The sequence below is a fragment of the Lagopus leucura genome, unplaced genomic scaffold (genome assembly GCF_019238085.1).
Source record: "Lagopus leucura isolate 7727_CA_CO unplaced genomic scaffold, USGS_WTPT01 Super-Scaffold_100002, whole genome shotgun sequence".
NCBI lineage: Eukaryota > Metazoa > Chordata > Aves > Galliformes > Phasianidae > Lagopus > Lagopus leucura.
In genome coordinates, this window is record NW_024962263.1 from 10,203,668 (window position 1) to 10,224,026 (window position 20,359).

Consider the following 20,359-nt stretch of genomic DNA (forward strand, 5'->3'; position numbering starts at 1 on the left):
CAGGCCATCCTATGATTCTGTGATCTAAGAAACAGAACAAAACTGGGAAATAAACAAGTTAATCAACTGTGCTGGCTGTTTAAATTACAGCCATCATCGATCAACAGGCACATGCACTTCTGCTCTGACTGATTGTTTCTGATTGCCTTACAAACCACTCTTATATCCACAAGCAGTAACAAAAAAAAACCAAAAAGGGAAGTGAGGGTTTTAAAGGCAAACGCTATCTTCCTTTCCCTTCTAAAAATATTTTCTCTTGGAATGAAAAGTCATGCTTGCTAGCAAATATTATATTACAGAAATGTATTTGAACAGTACATCAAGGAAAAAAAAACATAAAACAAAAATCTTGAATGCCAAGATATGAGAAATATTATGGATGACAACAAAAATTAAAATTTCTGCAAAATCATCAGTTTATTTGCCAGTTTTTATCACCAAGCTGTGCAGTACACCACAAAAAGATCTTTCTGTATTTACCTGGTGAACTGGCACACCACTGAAATATTCCTTCAGCACAAGGCTAGCCATCCAAAAATGAGTAATGTTTCTTTCATTCAGCCCCACAGAGGTGTTTTCCAGTAGAGTCCTTGAAGAGACTGAGATGCGAACAGGCAATCTGCAATGCCTGTCCTGGGCATCTGACAAAGGAGACATACAGAGCAGCAAGGTGTAGGCACCAGCATTTAGTCCTTCATAAAGGGAAATATGTCTGTACCATGAGCCACAGCACTGAGGACAGATGTTAGACAACGTGATACTCATCTGAGGTAAAGGAAGTTTGTTATTAGTGAACAATCTGTAGGAGAAGAAAACGCTAGTGTTCCTCCATAAATAGATTACAGACTTATCTTACGTACTCCTGAGTAGCCCACCCTGCTTTCCTTTGTCTGTAAATATCCATTTATTCATAACAATGCTGCCTCTTATACAGGTGAACAGGCAGTACTTGGAACAAATGCTGCAAAGAGAGAACTGCTTGGAAGCCACAGGCCTCCTTCCCAAGTTTGATATATCTCTTATTCCTTGTTGATCTGCACTGGTTTGAAACTAAAAGCTTTAAAATTAAAACTTTGGTCTTTCAAAGGCTTGAAGGCACAAGACCAAAGTAATAGTTAATACCCACTGATTGTGGAAGCTGGAAGTGCTAGGGATGTTCCAAACGTAGCAGATAAGAAACTGTTCAAGCGTAGGATGGTTTTGAAGAACACCACAGTCCTGATAGCAAAAACAGATGAAGGAGATAGGAAAGAATTTTCACCTTCCTCGTTTTCCACAGAAAATCCTCTTTCTGGATTTCTGCTTTTGGGCAAAGGCAACTTGCTGCCACAACACACACACTCAAAAACCTACAAGTTAATAAGAGCAAACTTGCTTCACCATAAGCAGATGCAACTTAGCATGCCAGGAACCTACTGGGGTTTCAAACTGTTGTAAAAAAAGATAGAAAAGAATGTTCCATGCAGCAGAAGACAAGGAAGACTTACACAATGGAAAATGTGAACCACCTTGTCCACATTGTCACTTTAAAACAAATAAGCTGTTAGCCAATACAAGTTATGACCACACTTCTTCCTCACTTTCAGCAAACAGATATCAGTGCTTCAATAAATGAGATTGATAGGCATTAGACTCAGCTTTAGTAGCTGCCTATTTTCACAGAGTTACCAGAGGGAGTAGAAAAACAGAAGTGTAGTGGCAGAAAGTGCAACTCCTTTGAAAAATATCTTGCTAATAAAGGAATCTTTCCTTTTTCTGCTGCTGTTTCAATTAATAATACAGTCATTCAAAAGCTACAGTTGAGTTATTAAATTCATGTTTTCTTGGACAACTAGAATTATGATTAATATTTAGGAGAGTTTTGGAGCAGGAGACTAATTTTCAAGGCCATAATTCAGGGGGGGGAAAAAACTGCTGAGGCACATTAAATTGAAAACACTGCCTGCTGTAGAAACCTGCCTGCTGGCATTTCATGCACATTCATTCACATCCAAACATGTCCAAACACATTCAGTGGTGGTTTAGAGGCCACAGTTTAGCTCTCCACCCATACATCAAGGGAACCTAAACATAAGAAGGGAGCAACATAAAAGCTTTAAAATAAGAAAGCCTGGCCATTAGCATACTACATCAGACCAAAATAATATTAAACAGTAGCCTTCCACTTCTGAAGCTGATCAGAACCTCTATTGTGTTTACAACCTCATGAACCTGAGAAAGATCATTAGCTTAAGGCATTAACACAATGGGGAGAAACTCTAGAGGTGGATTCATCTTTTTTAAAGGAAGATGATTGCATTAAATATATGCAAACTGATGAATATAAGCAGTGCCAAATAACTGGGGCGTTTATTGTTACTGTACTTGGACCAAGAGAAAGAATTCAGGACACGTTAAAATACAATAGATCTGCAAATTAACTGCAACAAAATCAAGGGAGTATACCATGACTATCTGAAAGTATGCTTGTAAGAATTACACAGATCATATTCCAGAATGCTCCCACACTCAATAAATAGTACTGAAAGACACTGAATGACAGATGCCCGAGTGCTGCCCTGTGCAGAACTGACTACTGTCTGTCAGTCAGTGAAAAAACAAGTATGTTAGATTTTCACTGAGAAAATAATCAGAAAAACTTATCAGTTTCCCCTCTCTTTCCTTTGTACTCATATATAAGTTTCAGAAAGCAAATCATCAGGTGACATTTCTTTGTAATAATTCCAATTAAAATAAATGATGCTGCTCTTACAGCAGTTTACAACCACTGCATTAGTAATGAATCTGAGGATTAAAAAAATGAAAGCTAAAAAGCACCCTACCTTTACCCAGCAACCAAATAGCAATATGAAAGAAGTCACTTTTCTCTTTTCTCTTTCTATACATTAGAGATACAGGAGCACTCTCATATTCTAAATACTAGGGGATGTTATTTGATTATAAAACTAAAATCTTCACTGTGCATGCGCATGACTCCCCTTGGAAGAAGGAAAAATGCACACCCCGATTCATCAGTTTCTCTTTTAAAGCCAAGATCCATATGTCTCCTTCTTGCACAAAGCAAAAGCCAAGCTCTCTGTTTGCAGGCTCAGGCTCACACACTCAGAGGTAATGCTCAAATCACAGCACGCAAGCTCTGTGTTCCACCTGAGGACTATTTGTGGCAGCTGCTAACAGAGATGCCTGCACTCACTGGGAGAGAAGGGAGCATTTCAGGCTGTGAAACTGATTGCACTGGAAGTGTTTGCTAATAGAGACGTCAAGAAATTAAAGGAGTTTCAGTACCTGAGTTAACCAGCTGTTGTTCCATGACACCACAGCCCAGGACCTCCAGCCATTCTCCTTGGAAGTTGATCTCCATCTCAAAGGAAGGGTGAGTAAATGGGAAGTAGCAGTCTACCCATCTGACTTGCAGTCCTGTAGCAGGTTTAAAAAATAAAAGATGTATGCATACAAGGCCATCCCTCCAATTACCCGTAAAACTCACGCTTCAACTAATGACACCAATTACAGCAATCCAGAGAAAAAAATTAGCAAACAAACAAATTTACAATACTTGTGCAAGGTGATAAAACTTGTGGGGAAAAAAATGACCACGTCTTTCCTAATATGAAAAACACTTTGTGCAATTCAGGCATCCTTTGAAACCAAATCAATCATTTGTCAAACTCTGGCAACCACCTGGCATAGAATGAAAATGAGCCAAAATCTTTGGAAAGTCAGTGATTTTGTTGTTCTCTGTACCAGCATGCAATTTTTTCTGTGAGGAGAAGGTGCTCAAGTCTTACATTGTCGAGGCAAGAAATTTTTTTCATCAGACACTACTTAAAATACATAGTTATTCTTTCTGCATATGTTTAAATACGAAAATTAAAAACAGATCAATGCACAGACACACATTTACAGCATTATTAAGGTATGCTCTATGCAAACACAGGCAGAGAACTCCAGACCTGAGGAGATCCCAGGAGCCTTAAACTTGGTGAAGTGCAGGAGCTCTCCATACATCTGAAGTCCCACTGAGCAGGGATGAGAATCACCTGATATCGCAGAGTGGTGGAGCCAGAAAAGGGCAATTCTGCACGGCTGCCAAACGCAGGGCTGTTGTCAAAGCTCTTATTATAACTGATGGGTTTTAGTTCTTATAATCGTTTACGGAGCATTCTTACCCTGAACAATTTTCTTTAGCCATTAAGCACAAGGAAAAACAGATCTCAGAAACAAGAGACAAAAAACTGGAAGATAACTCAACTGCTCATTTTCCAGGTAATGCCTTAACCCCAAGATCATCCCTCTCTTCAATTAAGCCAAATCCCAATCAGTGTAAGAGTTGTTGACAATTATACAGGCCCATTCTTTAAAACAATGGGCAGAGACGAGGTTCTTCGGGTGAAAGCAAATATTAGCACCACAGTTTGGTCTGAGGGGCTTTTTTTGTGGATCTGTTTCATATAAGGAACTTAAAACGTGCAATTGCATGATTTACCTAGAGAATTTTTCCAAATTAAAACATTTGCTGTAGCCTCAAGAATTAGATTTTCTTTGATCATTTCCAAAATGTTAAATTGGTCTACAGAAACAGTTACAAGAAAAGCAGGTATGTGGAGCCTAAAGTGACAGTCACAAAGTATTTTTCTAGAGGTAATGAACTTCCAAATGGAGAGGCAGAACACATTTGGAAGAATAAATACAGTAAGACTTCCAAATTTTCTTTCCTGCCTTAAAAATCAACATCAGGATTCAGATTTATTTGAATCTTCTTTGATAATTTTACACGCAGAATTCAGAAAATTGAAAATATTAGCAATTGTACCATTCATAACTGCACTGTGACTTACAGCCATCACTTCACTGCCTTTTATGTCCATGTAACAATGAAAACGTTGCACAGATGTAAACTGAAGCGTATACAACCATATGATACATGGAAAACATGTTTTAAACTTTCCTAACTTTATACAAATGCTTGTAATCCTGGGGCTGTAGAAGCCATCATTCACCGTAAAGCACCGTACACAAAATATTTTCATTTAATTTGCAAAATTTGCAACTGCAGCAAGAATTACATTGAATATTTAAATAGTTTGATGTTCAGAAACAGCATTCTGAGTGTAGTTGTTTTTTTTTAATCTAATTACTTCAAAATGAAGCTCAGGAGAAAAAAAAAAAAAGCATTTCTCTGCTCTTTATTTTTAATTAAAATAAATTTTAAACAAAAGTTTATTTTGAGTATTAAGGCAGATAAGTACTTTTCTTAAGGGACATTTGTTTTCAATGTAAGTAAGCAAAAAAGAAAAAACAAACTGAATATGGCAAAACAAATTCAAAGGAACAAACAGCTCTCACCTTCATTTTGCTCTCTAAATTAACAGTGAAGCCCCATATGATGCAATAATTTTATCCATACATTAGCCAGGGCAGCTGGTAATACCTCCTCTTTTTTTTTTTACAGTCTTCTTTGAGTCCTGGCTCTGGAAGACTTTACTGAAGAGCAGAGGGCTCACCACTAACATTGAGCCTCTCCACAGAGCATCACAGAATAAATGGTTACATTTATTATTTAGACACAAAATATTGCCTTGCTGTTCAACATATTCCCAAGGAATACAGGACATTGCTTGCACTCAGCAAATTAAAACACTAAAGGCTTATAAAGGATTACAAAGATTAGGCTTTCTGTAGTACTAGATAATTTACTTGATAAGCCCTGATTTATTTCTTCATATAAAGATAATGGCTATCTTAGAAAAAATGATCTTTAGTAAACATTTTAGGAGGCCAGGAGATGCAATATCTGACTTACAAACCCAGAGGGATATTTAAACAGGTACAACACAGAATCTAACCAGATTCCAATCACTAGATAAATACTCAGCAGTTTAATCAGTTCAAAGATAGACCTACATTAACTTAGTTCACAGCCCCACATTGTCCATGGGACTCCTTCCAGTGGGCATGTATCTGTTAGCAATCTAAGTGCTGCATCTCCAGTGAGGAAGGAAAAAACGAATAGTTACTGTAATTGCTGAGTAGTACATAAAAAATTAGTCCTGGCTTGCACTTACAACTAATGGATATTGTTAAACTAAGAAAGTATCTGTTAGTGCTAGCCTAATTGAGTCTCCTAGTGAAAAAGTCTTAACCAAAGGCACTAAAAAAAGAGAACAACCAACCCACGAAAGCAGGGTATTGCCACTGCATAGTGTAGTATTTTCCCATAGCAAAGAGGAGCTGGCTGCTCACAAACTTATGTTAGCTCGTGTTTTTCAAAAGTCATCAGCCAGACCGTTACGTCATCAATAATTTCTTTCCACAACTCTTTGCATTCACAGATGTCAATGCAAGCTACAGAGATATCAGTACAACAGAGTGCAAGAGACGAGCAGAGCATTAGACTTAAATGACATTCGGTGGCTGCTTCATGAGAGCTAAAAATGACAGAACTGTTCATCAAAATATGACATTACTTATCCATTCAACCTTCTGTTACAGATACCTAGGAATTTGTTACATAAAGAAGAAAATAATAAACCACAGGAGAAAGAAAACTTCAGTGAGGAAAATCTAATAAAATACTACAAGACGATTTCAACATGTTTAGGGACTGTATGTTGGTTGAACACCCAAAAATCAGTATGATCAGCTTTGAACTCAAATCACTTCACAACTGAACTTGGCCAGGCAACTGACCTTCACTACAGAACTATCTGCTCTCCACAATCTCCACTTCTCAATTCGCCTTATCCCACCCAGCAGGATAAAAGCAACACTCATAAAGGCCGTTCTTTTCACAGAAATTGGATGGACATCTGAGAACCACTTATCAACTCCCTGGATTATTTTTGTTTGTTTCTTTGTTTAAATTTTAATGGGGATTTGCTCTCTCCTTATGACCAAACAATTTCTTGGAAACACAGAAACTTCCCTAATATGATAAAAATGAGAGCAACAGCTTGCTAGTTACACTTGTTCATTCCAATACACGTGGAATTCACAGCAAACACTGAAAAGAATACCAAACTGCTAAAGAGCAAAAGTTTAAGCAAAAACAGCAAGAGAACTGGTTTGGAAATGGGTACTCAAAAACTAGTATACTTGAGGAATATAATAAGACACACCTTTAGTTAATAATTGGAACGTAACCTGGACCTTACTGCCTATAAATAAGGGAGGCTTGTTTGGAGACACCATTGTCAAAAGCAGCCTTGACTACAACGACAGTAAAATCACAAACTTTAAGATCTTAATGGTCAAGAAGAGATCAAGGAGCAAAAAAAGAATATAAAAATAAAAAATAAAAAAAGATGGTGAAATATTAAAACAGCTTGGTTAAACAGTAAGGTATATAGTGCGTCCAAATGCAAAGTAGTAGTATATGAGAGATGGAAAAGAGAAGAGACTTCCAGAAAGGTAAACCAATATTGCCTGGGAACACACAGATGCTGCTAGGAAGGCAAAAGCCCATCTGGAGCTCCAACTGGCTTGGGATGTCAAGAATAACAAGGAAGCATCTGTATTTCAGTCAATAACAAACAGAAATACAAGAAGAAAAGGCTGTGATACTCTACGCTTTTTACTTTGGTCTTCACAGGTAAAATTAGCCTCCAAACCTCTACACCAAGAAGCAGTTACAAAGAAACTGAAAAACTAAGGGGGTTGAAATAGGGCCCAATCACACAAATTAAACATATATATGTTAATGGGACATTATGGGATGTATCAGAGAGCGACGAGGCAAAATTAAAAATATTCTGTAAAGTAAAAAAAATGAAAATTTAAAGACAGCTATCAAAAGATAACTTTAATTATGTGTGTCTCAGGCCACTTGCACTGATCCTATCTTGTACGTCTGGTACCTAGCATGAAGCTTGCTTCTTTGAGTATTACTGTCCTGTTCTTATTGATGGCTCAGAAAATCAAGAAAGTGAAGGAGAGAGAGAGCTTCACATGTACACAGATGAGGGGAAAAAAGAGACATAATCATATTTCAATCACTATCTGTATGTCTTGCTTTTGTGTCTCCAGAAAAATATTGTGTGTATGAAGGCACCTACTTTCAGACTCTAAATCCACAATCATTTGTTTTTAATGTATTTCTAGCTATTATGTGGATGGTAGACAAATAAGTAATAACCAACAAACTTAATGCTTAAAGTGCAGCATCTGTCAACAGCCAGAGAAGGATATCACTACAGTTTCAGATATCACTAATAAAACCTAAAAATTGCCACTTCAACAACATCTTCAGCATCTGAGGTTCATCTAAAATACAGTTCTTCCTATTACTCACTTTAATCCTAATTTTGTATGCATCACAAGGCTGCTGTTAAGCAAAATATAACTACAAGGAAAACTGATCTTGGGAACCTAAAACAATTATGTGCAGGTGGGATTAAGCAAAACTGGTAGAAGTCTCCCTTGCTGTAAGCTATACTTTAGGATATCAGAACAATATTCAAAGAGTCATAGACAAGACTTGCTACCATCATCAATCTACTCTTGGAACTACTGCTCTAAATTCAGCGGGCATCTTAAAAGAGCTTTGAAAGCAGCCAGCATTCTCCATGCATTCTAATACTATTCACTATTTCTTCAACAGAAAAATGAATCAGTTTAGAAGAGCAGCCTCTTTGCCAGGAAATAGCATTTGGGCAGCAATTTTAACTCATGCCATTCATAAATTCAGCAGCTACCGAAACCAAAAGCAGGTATTTCTGAGGAGAGGATATTTCATTCTTACACCCTGAAATTCATTACCCTACCTCAGTCTACGCTTAGTACCAAACAATTATTTTTCAGCTAACAGCATTTCCATAACAAGGCAGCACGTACACATACATATGTCTCCTGTCAAGCTCCTTGCTGTCACGTGAGAGCTTGTAGATGGATCAGTTGTGTTCCTACCTGTTCTCACACTTGTTATGTTCTTGACTCACTGGCATAAGCAAAACTAACTAACTAAAACCTCTTCACTAACACTTGGCTCACAGTTTTGTGTGTGTCAGTCTTTAGGAAAGCTAAGAGATGGGTATGCATGGTCTGTTGGGCTGTGTTCAGTAGTTTTATCAGTTACACGTATAAAAGTACTGAAGTCCATGTAAAATACAGACTACAGCTGAAAGGCCAATCGATATCCAGATACTCAGACATTAAAACACTCATTGATGAAACTCTGATAAAACTTTAGATTAAAATGTAAATATGAATGAAGCCTCATAAAATTACTACTGTGCTATCATTAAGACACACGGCTGTTTCAGAATGTCAACATCACAGGTCTCTTGTTTTCATTATACAGCAAAATCTCTATGGAAAATATGGCAGTCTACAGATACCAGAAGAGCAGGAAAAAAGTGCAAAGAACCTACCATCACCAAAGATGTGAGTCATGAGCTTTGTGAGCACTTGTTTCAGATTGAACTCCACCAGCCTCACTGCCTCCATGGTGTGACATTCTTGTTTGTGCGCAGTGCGATGCCCTTGCTCAAACAACTGGAAGCTTTCACCGTCTTTAATACTGGAGAATAACTAGAAAAAAAAAACACAATAGAGTTTGGCATCAATGACCTCTCAAAACAAAAAGAGAAAATGAAGTTTTACTGATTTAAGGGGAATCTTACCTGCCAAGCCTGCACCATGGAAAACAAATGTAAAGAATGATTTTGCACAAACTCTGTTCACTAAACATCCTGACACATAATTATCACAGGAACAGAAATATTCAAGTAAGATTTCTTTTATTGCAATAATATGATTAGCTACAGGAAAAAAATAATTGATAAAGGAAATAGAAAAGTTATCATGCAAAACAAAGCATACTATATAGTATATGTTAAATTTAAACCAGCAACTACAATATGCAATGGCATTAATCAGAACTTCAACATTTTTAAAAATTAAATTACTGACCTAAAATAAATACTTCCCTTCCTTTCAACCCTCCCTCCCCCCCCAAAAAATCGTCTTTTATAAAAGTTGTAATCAAACTAACTTCCAAAAACATATTTATAGTTTAATGGGACCAGAAGCTGCCAATATTTGATTACCCTTCAGTACAGTTCATTTGTAGAAGGACTACCATCTTCCTGCATTTTCCCACATACGGCACCTGTCATGCAGGAATTTTGCTGACAGGGCACTGAAGGATTCGTGGTTTTGCTCTGAGGTTTCCAAATTACAAAGCACATGGGCAGGTGATCCTCCTTATTGGAGATGGACCAACTTGTCCTTCATGCAGAGGCTGCTCCCCACTACATCTGCTGCAAGATGAAGACTTCTGATTTCCTGTACAATTCATTCAACAACTCATTCATTTCTGTACAGGAAGTCCCAGCCAGATACACACTGGTCATTCTAAATGCTCTCAAAGAGACCAGTAAAACACTCTCACTAAGTCACATCTTCAGACATTCTGTGCCTCATTGAGACAAGCAGACAGTTCTACATAGCAGAGGATTTTGTTGGAAATCCTTACAGCTACACAGCTCTTAATTCTGGAGAGTACGGAAATCTAATTGTGAAAGTGCCTCCAGTGTCCTTTTCTACCCCTCCTCATCCACCTTCCACATTAAATCTATCACACATAGAAAGGAAAAAAAAAATAACACAGAATACACATATTGATATTTTCTGCACATTGCACCTGCAAGCATAACTAGCTCTTATTCAAGAGTTGCCATGAACTGCATCTTAACAATCCATGGATGTGCACAGAAGTTTTAGTTGCAGCTTGACTTCTTCAGTGCGTGAAATGCTTAAAAAAAGTACAAATGAACCTCTACTAGTTTACAAATGCTGGCCGCAATTAAATGACTAATTTATAGTACATTTTACACACACAACGCATGCAGAAGGAGCTTGAGCACAGTACAGAAACTAGCAGCCAAATGGATAGGGATTTAAAAAAAAAAATAAACACAACCCATCAGCAGCATTTAACTTTGTACTGCTAGTCAGGAGAATCGACTGGCAGATTGAGAAAACACTTTCAATTTCATCTCCTCAGTGCACTGCAGAAAAATGCAAATTATGAAGCAAACAGAGAAATACATACTGAAACAGTTAGTCACCAGTCTAACAATAATGTCTTTACTAATCAAAAGGCCACAGCCTGACAAAACTAGGCATTAGGCTGTTAAATGGAACACCCTTTATTCAAGTGCTCACCTGAAAGATTAAGGCCTCTTCATACTGGCACTACTTCTACACAGTCTGGAAGATGCAAATGACACCTACCCTACAATTAATTTACTATCAGCAAGGCAGACTGACCATCAACCATCTGGCTTTGAACACCAGAAGTTATTCTCAAAAGTCTGTCGTAGCCCAAGTAATGGATTTGTCGTAAGCTTCTGTAGTAGCCAGTGGAAAGAAACTGGCTCCCTTGTGGCCATTTGGCATGGTCATGTTGGGCTCCTTCTCTGAGCTCCAAACTATAGGCAGCTTTCTTCTTTTTTTCATATGGATTAAAGAGACTATCCTCAATAAACTCTGGAGAACAGAGGAAACTACAGGATGTTAGAAGTTGCAAAGTTAGCTCAATAATCAAATGCTGCATGGAGAGATGTCCTGGCACATAGATAGGGGCAGGGGTACTTGGGGCATCAGTATCAAACCATGTCAGGTCCCACAGGCTATGGGAGCACAGCCCTTGTGGAACTGGTCACCTATGGGCTGCAGTAACAAAAGGCCACCTTCCAGCCAGGTGCCAGGCCTCATTGCAGCTGTCCATAAAGGCTCTATCAATTCCTCAAGTTGACAGAGTGATATCGAGGAAAGAAAGACACCTTATGGCTGTTTTACTATTTATTCCATTCACAGATATCACTACGTCAAGACACACAGTTTAAACCTGGTAGACCAGTTTCACCGCTATGATCACACCCCTACGTTTCTATATGCATAAAGCCAGGAAGGTCAAAGTTTAAACAAATGATTATGTGCAACTGCTCCTTTTGGATGGCAGTTCTTCCCAAGTTTTCCACAAATGGAAAAAAAATCTATTAATCTTGGGGGGAAAAAGAAAGGCACATTGAAGATTTCACTACTTCACATACATTTATTCCACAGGAAATACAGTATTCTACTGAATTCAATATGATCAATTATCATCACTACCAGAAGAGAACTTTCATGTAAACATCCAGTAAGTACCTATGTTTCATTCTGTCTATTGCAAGGACAAGTTCTTTCTTTAAGTAAGTGCTCAAAAAATGAGTATTGTGTCTTCATGCAGAAGTAAAAAAAAAGAGAGAAAAAAAAATAGTTAGCAGTATAATAGCTATAGGATAATAATAGCATAGAATAACAGTTACCAGTAGTTTATCACCATATCTGACTGATGCTGCATTACAAAGAAGGCAGCACAAAAGAATCAAAGTGATCTTACCATCTGGCATGAACTTTGTTCTTACTCACACCAGGACAGCTCATAATAAGAATAAAATAAAATTTAGTAACATGTAGAGCCTGGAACAAAGAAAAATGAAGCCATGCTCCTTTGTAAGTACTGCACTGTATTTCTCAGCATGGCATGGAGTACAGAAGTCACACGTATGATTTCAACAAAGACCCAAAGACCCAAAGCATTTCTCCAGTCACTCAGCAGCCTTCAAATCTCACACCACTTCACTATCTGTACATTTAGGGTTCAGGAAAAGAATAATTTCCTCCTTACAGGAAGCTGGCACTTACATTAGGTTTCAGATCCAGAAGGTCTGTGACTACACTTTGGCTTTAAACAATGAAGTTGTTTATTACTCCTACCAGCCATGCATGCTCCAGTATTAAGATAATGAATACATCATGCTCACATACTTACCTCTATGAACAAAGCTGCATTGATGACATGAGGATCTGCATGTGACAACAGTCCTCCTTGCCAAACCTAATAAAATATGACTCTCTGGTCCTGATGAATATCTCTACAAATAAGCAAATGGCTGCACTCTAAATCCACTGTGGAAGAGCAAACCATTACCACAACATCTTTAATGTGCTGTAACATTCAGCTGAAGGATTAGGAACGATGAAGATGATGCCATCTGAAGATACTACATCAAAAAGAAAACTTATTGCCAGCTCCAATCAGTCTCCGATACGATGAAATGCATAAATCTGCACCCCAATCCAGATAGATAGCTTTCTGTGTCAAAGAGAGATACAGGCCACAGGTGCACAATAGGATACTCTTTGCAAAAAAACCAAGCACTGATTTGGGGAGAGAATGGTGAAAATCACTTTGAGCAACAAGCCTGCAGAGTGGTCTCCTTAATTTCAGGATCCTTCAGTTTTCAGTCCTCCAATTACGTGACATGTTTCAGTGAGACTCCCAGCTCCATAAGCCGATGCATGCAACCCTCTTGAGTACCCACGCCTGGATGTGTTTAAGATACGGGCCCAGCAACTGCTGGCACACAATACTTGCACCAGGAATTGTCACAAGCATGGATTCATGCAGGGACACACCTTGGAAATGCCGATCCTGACGTGAATTTTGTCACCTATTGAAGAGATGAATGGAACTCCACCTTATAACAGCATCATCTCAAAGAAGCCAGGAAATGTAAAATTCCCTCTGATTCACAAATTCTATTACACAATGGGAGGCAAATGGCCTTCCTCAAAGAGACTAACACACCAACCCAAGTCCCTGCCATCTGGCAATGGTTACCAACTCCTCACACAGTCCTTAGCCCTTGCCAGCTGATTCACTGAGAAGCACTGTCCAAATCTCTACATACTGGATTGATCCCTGGAACACAGTAAATTTATTTGAATTCCTTTGTGTGTCAGGAGAAAAAAAAAAGGGCAGGTTTCATTTGATAAAACGCCACAGCAGAAACACAGTGTCCAGAGCTGCAGTAACACCACAGAAAAGACAAACCAAAAGATACTGTCATGTCAGTCTTGTCAGTGAAAAGCAAAACCTGGCATGGCAAGCAGTGATTAAATAATGAACTAAACAAACAAACAAGCAATCAAATAAAAGACAAAGAAAAAAGACAAAGTACATCTTGTCAAAAGATGTACTTTGATCAGCTATTCACACCTTCCCCAAAGCATCTCTCTTCGTGGAGAATATTGTGAGCCTACAACATTGGTAAGCATGTTCCATTTATTATCTTCCTGTTGCAATAATCTTACTTAGCCTAACTTTCCTGGATATTTCTTAATTATAAAATTTGTACGTTCATTGATTACACACACCTTAACAAAAAATGTTTTTGGAGGAAATAGCAAAATTTCAATAAAGAATATATATCCACACTTCTTTTTCCTAGTTTCCCTACTGATAGTTTTCAGATGCTAGCATGATCAGATAAACTAATGAGAACATTATTTTCCCGTCTGAACAATCTGATATTGGCCTCCATTGGAATGAACTTAGTAAATTAGAATAGCAATTCTTAAGTTTTCACATCTGTTCCCATGAAAATTTATGTATAATTCAATACAGACTATAAAATACCTTATAAAGTCTCTTCCAACGTGTAAACAATACTTGTTCTCAGTTGCATGTTTTGTGGCTGCCATTGGGTTTATACTGGCTCCCTCTGGTGGTGAATATGCGTGAAGTGTAATTAGTTGAGGTTTTTTCTTCCTTTCCATAATCTGTGTAAGTACCTAAGACCATTGCACCTAAAACCACTGCATAGCACAGAAATCATTTCATTTCAGTTCCATGCAGGAAATTCCAACAAGTCAAATCTGCAGAAGTACCAATATTGTCAATCCAAAGGATTTTTAAAAACAAGTTGTATACCATCAAAGGAGAAAGATCTATGTGCCCTTTAAGAGGATAAATGGAGACCTGGCCTTGGTGTTGATTTTCACTTCAATACCAATAAGAGTTATACCAGAAGCTTCAAAGGGCAGAAGTTTTTAACCCAATCCTGACTACAGAACTTGAAAAGAAGAGATGCTTCTACATCTTCCTTATCCTGCCTCAAATTTCAGCTGTTCAGGATGAACTGACCTTTGTTGTCATTCCCAATCTGAGATGAGATGGCAAATTCCTCTCAATTCAAACTCCTCAAAAATCATTCTAGATTTTGAGTTCTTTCACCACTTCTCTCTTTCCCATCCTCCCCCATTCTGTGGTTGCTTCCATTGATGAAAAAAATGAATGATACATGTACACACATCAAAAGTACAAAGTAGAGCAGTAAACCAACCGTAGCACATAGAATGAAATTCACCTAGGGCTTACAGCTAGGAGCTAGCAGTTTTTTTCCTCTAGCTGCCTATCTTCTTATCCTCAGTACTGTGAAAATTTCCTCACTAGAGACTGCAAGTGTGGTTATGAATGAGAAGACTGAGATCAAGGTAGCAGGTCCTGACATTCACATGTTTCTGTTCAGTACGTTATAATTCAAACATGAGTATAAATAACTGAATATAAAAATAGAATAATATTTCTCTCATGTAGTGTTACCTGCATTTAATCATAGTTGGTTTGTTTTCCACTCAGACAGTTCCCTTTAGAATTATTTAAATTTCTGCATTATTTTGAACAGGCAACAAGAATATAAAACACAGAACCAATCTCCAGTGAAATTTCACAATTACACATTCATTTTTTTCCAGAAGGCTCTTGGGATGATGCCTGTAAGAAGTTTTACATATTGCAAAGCTCTACCACTATTCAGTCTGCAACTGGAGCAAAAGGGATGCTTCAGATCATCCTCGAGTTTAGAATTAATGCCTGTTGCCCAACAAACAAAAAATGTACACGTTGTGCTCCATGCCACACTTCTTTTTTTATTCTCAGAAAGTTGGCAGGATGGACTTCCACTCTTGAGACACAGACACATTCTCCACTTCTAACACACAGTTAACTTTGAATTCATCAACTACTAACATTCTCCAATAACATCTCAATCATTCTCTTGGGGGAAAAAAAGAAAAAAAAAGAGAAGGAGAAACAATCTATAATGCAATGAATCAGATAGTTATACATCCTGTATTACTAACTGACTAGGTAATGTCAGAGAGTGTTTCTGTAAATTTCTTCCCACTTATTAAATCCTACTATTATTCCTGTTATTAAATTTGTGCAAGAAGCAGAAATGTTCTTTCCTGAGGGCCGGAGTTTCTTAAGAAGCACACTGTTTCACAATAATCTCAATAATTATATCAATCGTGTCAACATTTGTAGAAATTCCGAGTGTAGATGTTATAATTTTGCTACAGATAGGATCTGGATGTTTGAACTCCTGCTGAAGTGAAAAACATGGCATGAACATAAAATATTTAAAACCCAGCATTTTCATAACGTATCATCCATTTTTCCATTGTATATATCCTTGCAGGCCTATGAGAAAGAACAGCAAACAAGTTTTGGATAAAACTCCAAAATGTCAATTTCCCAGTGACCAAAGAAGTGGTTACAAGCAGTTTTCAATATGATACAGTGCCCAAGGCATCTCCAGATACAGGTAAGTTTTTCAAGGCACAAAGGGAAGTGGTGGCATGGGGTGGGAAACACCAGTGATGAACCTTTCCCACCAGCAAGAAAAGCAGCGCACTGTGATTTCCCTAGTTTTCCTTCAAGCATCCAAACCCATCAGGCCTCCCTGCCAAGCTCCTGTCACTCACTGGCAATCACATTAAGAACAGTCAACATCTCAGTATTAGAATAAGCTGGTTTTAGCTATATAAATGAGAATTTGGCATTGCTACAAGCATACACAAACTATATGAATCAATTACTGTTCGGAAAACAAACTGGCTTATATACAGCACTCATCAATGATACCACAGAATGCTTAATGACATTCATGCATCTGCAGAACATGAAAGTTGTGCCAATAAAACGCACAAACTTAGAAGTCTTGGACATCTACCTAGCACTCTTTAGCTCATGTCTCTGGACTCCTTTAGTTTACTGTGTATGTACTGCAAACCTATAACTGCTGGCTGCAATAGATGAATTCTTCAAAACAGTTTTAGGATCAAATAAAGGATGGAACAATTCATTACAAAAAAACAATTCATTTACAGAAGCTTGGAGCTATTAAAAGAAAAAAGAATAAGAATAAAGAAAAAGAATAAAGAATAAAAACTTCATTCTGGATATAGCTACAACAGCTCACATCCACAAGTCCTTCAAGTATTAATATGACAAAGTCTGAGATGAAATGACTTTACTGGAAGGGACTTTTGATAGAACGACAATTGAAATGTGCACACTGTTAGCTGAGCAAGCTTTCTGCTTTCAGATACTGTTTTATTTGGTTAGCTTTCAGTAATATCATCCTGGCTTTCCATATTTTTCTGAGGAAGCTCACACAGTTGTTATCAAATTCCACTTTTTCACCTATATTTTTCCCAAATCAGAAGTATTACTACATGACCAATCACTTGATTCTTATCAACTGTGCTGTAACTTGTTTATGTGCACGCACTTTCCTCATAGCAAATACACGATCAGGCAACTTACCCCAAATCTCTTTCAGTTCAACTAAAGAATTCCTACCTCGTGACAGGAGAAGAGCCGAACTCCTTCCATCTGATGAAAGACTGGGTAGTGGGTGCTGTCAATTGTATCACGGCGATAAACATCTCCCACCGCCAGAAAGGCATCTAGACCAGAGTGTATCAAGTCCCACTGGTGAGCCGATGTGTGTGCTCTTAACATGTGACTGCGATTCAAGTAATAGTTATCCTCCTTTCTTCTGCTGACATGGTCCCGTGGGACAAGCAACTTATCAAAATTCTGCTGCACTGTAACCACTGGAGAAAGACCATCATAGACAGAAAAGAGTGGATTCCCACGGCGTCCTGTGTATTGCTTGTAAAAGTGGTCCTTCACCTGCTCCTTGATCAGCCACAAAGGGTGATGCTTTTTGTTATGCAAGTTCTTCCCCACTTTGGAAAGAATCTTCTCTGTGACATTGCTGTAGTCATCCTGAGGGTAAGATTTACCAAACAGTTCCACAGTATTTGAGCAGGGTACGCTGGCAGCAAAATCTGAAGGTACAGACTGCCTTGAATGGGTGGGAATTCCTCTTACTTTTATTTTTGGTGGTAAAGTCGTTTTAGAATACTTGGCTACTCTCATGAATTTCCAGAGCATTGCCATTGCAAACTCTCTTATAACCTAAAAGAGAAGACAAAAAATCAGAACAAAATTAAAGTTTGTATCTCTAGTCTTGTTGCAGAAACTGCTAGCACCTCACAGATAAGTGAAATTCAAATGTCTGATTAATATGACGAAGTTCCCATTACAGACTACTGTTTTGACTTTGGAGGAGAAATAACCTTATGATGAAATTTCAGGTAGATATCTTGTCCAATTATCAGTCTTTTGCACCACTGCATCAGCATTAGTGACACTAGACCTAGTCTTAATCTCATTCCAAACACTGTAACACTTTACAAATGAGGAAACATTGCATTAAAAAGTTTCTTTTTCATTCTGTTAAAATATTAGGCAATAACAGACTACCAAACATGAGAAGCTCAGAAACGTTGCAACGCTGTTCAGTAGATAGAGACATGCTTATGAAAAAAGCCCTGGCATTAACATATTGTATAGTTTTTATTGCTTACACCATTGTACTGGATGAAGGCTTGATAGTTATCAGGAAGGTCAATGAAATGATATGATATGATACGTGTCTATCTACCAAAGTACCATCTTTCCACATCCACTCTGTTTAGAAACAGGCTCTCTTTACACTTCATGCATAAACAAGAATGACTTCGTAGTGTTTGAAGAGATAATTCTGTAAACAAAGAGGATCACAATGCCTTCAGGCACACAAAACGTGTAAGTCCATTCTGAGATGTAAAATCACTTGAAGATCAATAGTTGGGCTTCACAAATATTGGCAGAGATTCCAGTAAAATACTTAAGCATTACAAACTGCTTATTGCAAAATGGGAAAACAGAGGCATTAGAAGTGACAGGGGCAAGGCACCTGCTCCAAACAACAAATTAATCTGTTTCTCGGGGATTCCAGGGCCACAGGTTTCTGGGCCAAAGAATTTCCCGAGAAAGTTTTCTTAAAGAAACAGGGAAAGAAAGGACACAAGAATTGAATAAACAATGATATTCAAGGGATAGCTTTTCATCTTTACAATAGCATTACAGAACACACAAGCTAAGATTGCTTTTTATGCTCTTAAGCTCCAAAAACATGGATTAGAACGGGAATGTTTTAGAATACACAGCCCATCAAAATCAGGTAACAGCTCTGTTTATATCTAGCTTCCATTCCTCTGGTCTGTATGATCTCTACAGATTTATTTTCTGAAGCAACTGTAATTCACTACGTCCAAATAAAGACAAGCTAGATAGTCATGGCACAGTAAGATAACTCACTTCAGTTCTTGGCCACTTCTGTTAAGGTTCTCCCATGGATCAATTCACACACACACACACAACAGAAAGCCCTCTGACACAGACTAAGCGATGGACAGCATTATGTTTCGAAAAGAGAGGCTCCATTTTCCCCAAACATACGTTCTCCTTCATGGAAAGCAAGTTCTCATTTTCAAACAGCTGCTTGAAATATCCAGTTCTAGTCAGATAATGTATTCAGCTTCCCTTAAGTAAATATCACCATCTGCCCATACATTTATTTCTCTAAAAAATTCAATTCAAAACTTACACATAACTGTAATATAAGAACTCTCATGACTTTATCATGAATCTCGTGATGTTTGCTTCTTTCCTAAATGCCATTCCTTTGAGAATCACAAGTTTAATGTTCACATAAACAGATCTTCTCAGGATTACAGCATTATGGAAAAAAAAAAAACAGAACATAACAAGTGCTTGAAAAAAAATAATAAAAGGGGTATTTGTTTGTTGGTTTTTTTTTTAGATGCATGACTTCTAAGGGAGACTCTCAACGTTTTCATTTGCTATTCAGCCTCTGATAATTCTGAAATGTTAATTTTTCAGATCGTGTGATACGTTCTTGTCACAATTATACATGGGGAGAAGAAGGGATTACGTTACTTCAGAGTTATTATCCTAACGTTATACTTATGCCTGAACTGCCTTACCGTCTGCCCTTGTCCTAACCTAAAGAAAATCTACAGTAAAAAAAAAAAAAAGACAAATTCAACATTTCTCAATGAGTTACAGAGTCATCCAGTGTCCAAGTACTGAAAACAACCAACAAACAGAAAAGGAAAATCTGGTGCAGAATCACACAACAGTGCCACAAACACTGAAGTTCTTCTTCACTGGCACACTCTTCTGCTTCCCTCTGTGACCACAGAAATGTACAAGTCATTTCCAGGATCAATGCACAAAAATCAGTACTGAACTTCCTTTAACTCTTAACTTCCTTTAACTCAGTACTGCAGCTGACAACAAGTACAGAAATAGGAAATAAACACT

At 37.8% G+C, this 20,359-nt stretch overlaps 1 protein-coding gene across 6 annotated transcripts in view; it reads right to left on the reverse strand.

Moving 5' to 3' along the window:
• FARS2 (phenylalanyl-tRNA synthetase 2, mitochondrial) overlaps window positions 1–20,359 on the reverse strand; it is a 231,136-nt gene that overhangs the window by 161,242 nt on the left and 49,535 nt on the right. For all 6 annotated transcript variants that reach the window (XM_042869137.1, XM_042869135.1, XM_042869133.1 and 3 more), the window contains 3 exons: window positions 17,480–18,103; window positions 9,369–9,528; window positions 3,286–3,417 (listed from right to left, as the gene is read on the reverse strand). In XM_042869137.1, the coding sequence (XP_042725071.1) occupies window positions 3,286–3,417; window positions 9,369–9,528; window positions 17,480–18,085 (898 nt within the window). In that variant the 5' untranslated portion in view covers window positions 18,086–18,103. The remainder of the gene's footprint in view (window positions 1–3,285; window positions 3,418–9,368; window positions 9,529–17,479; window positions 18,104–20,359) is intronic.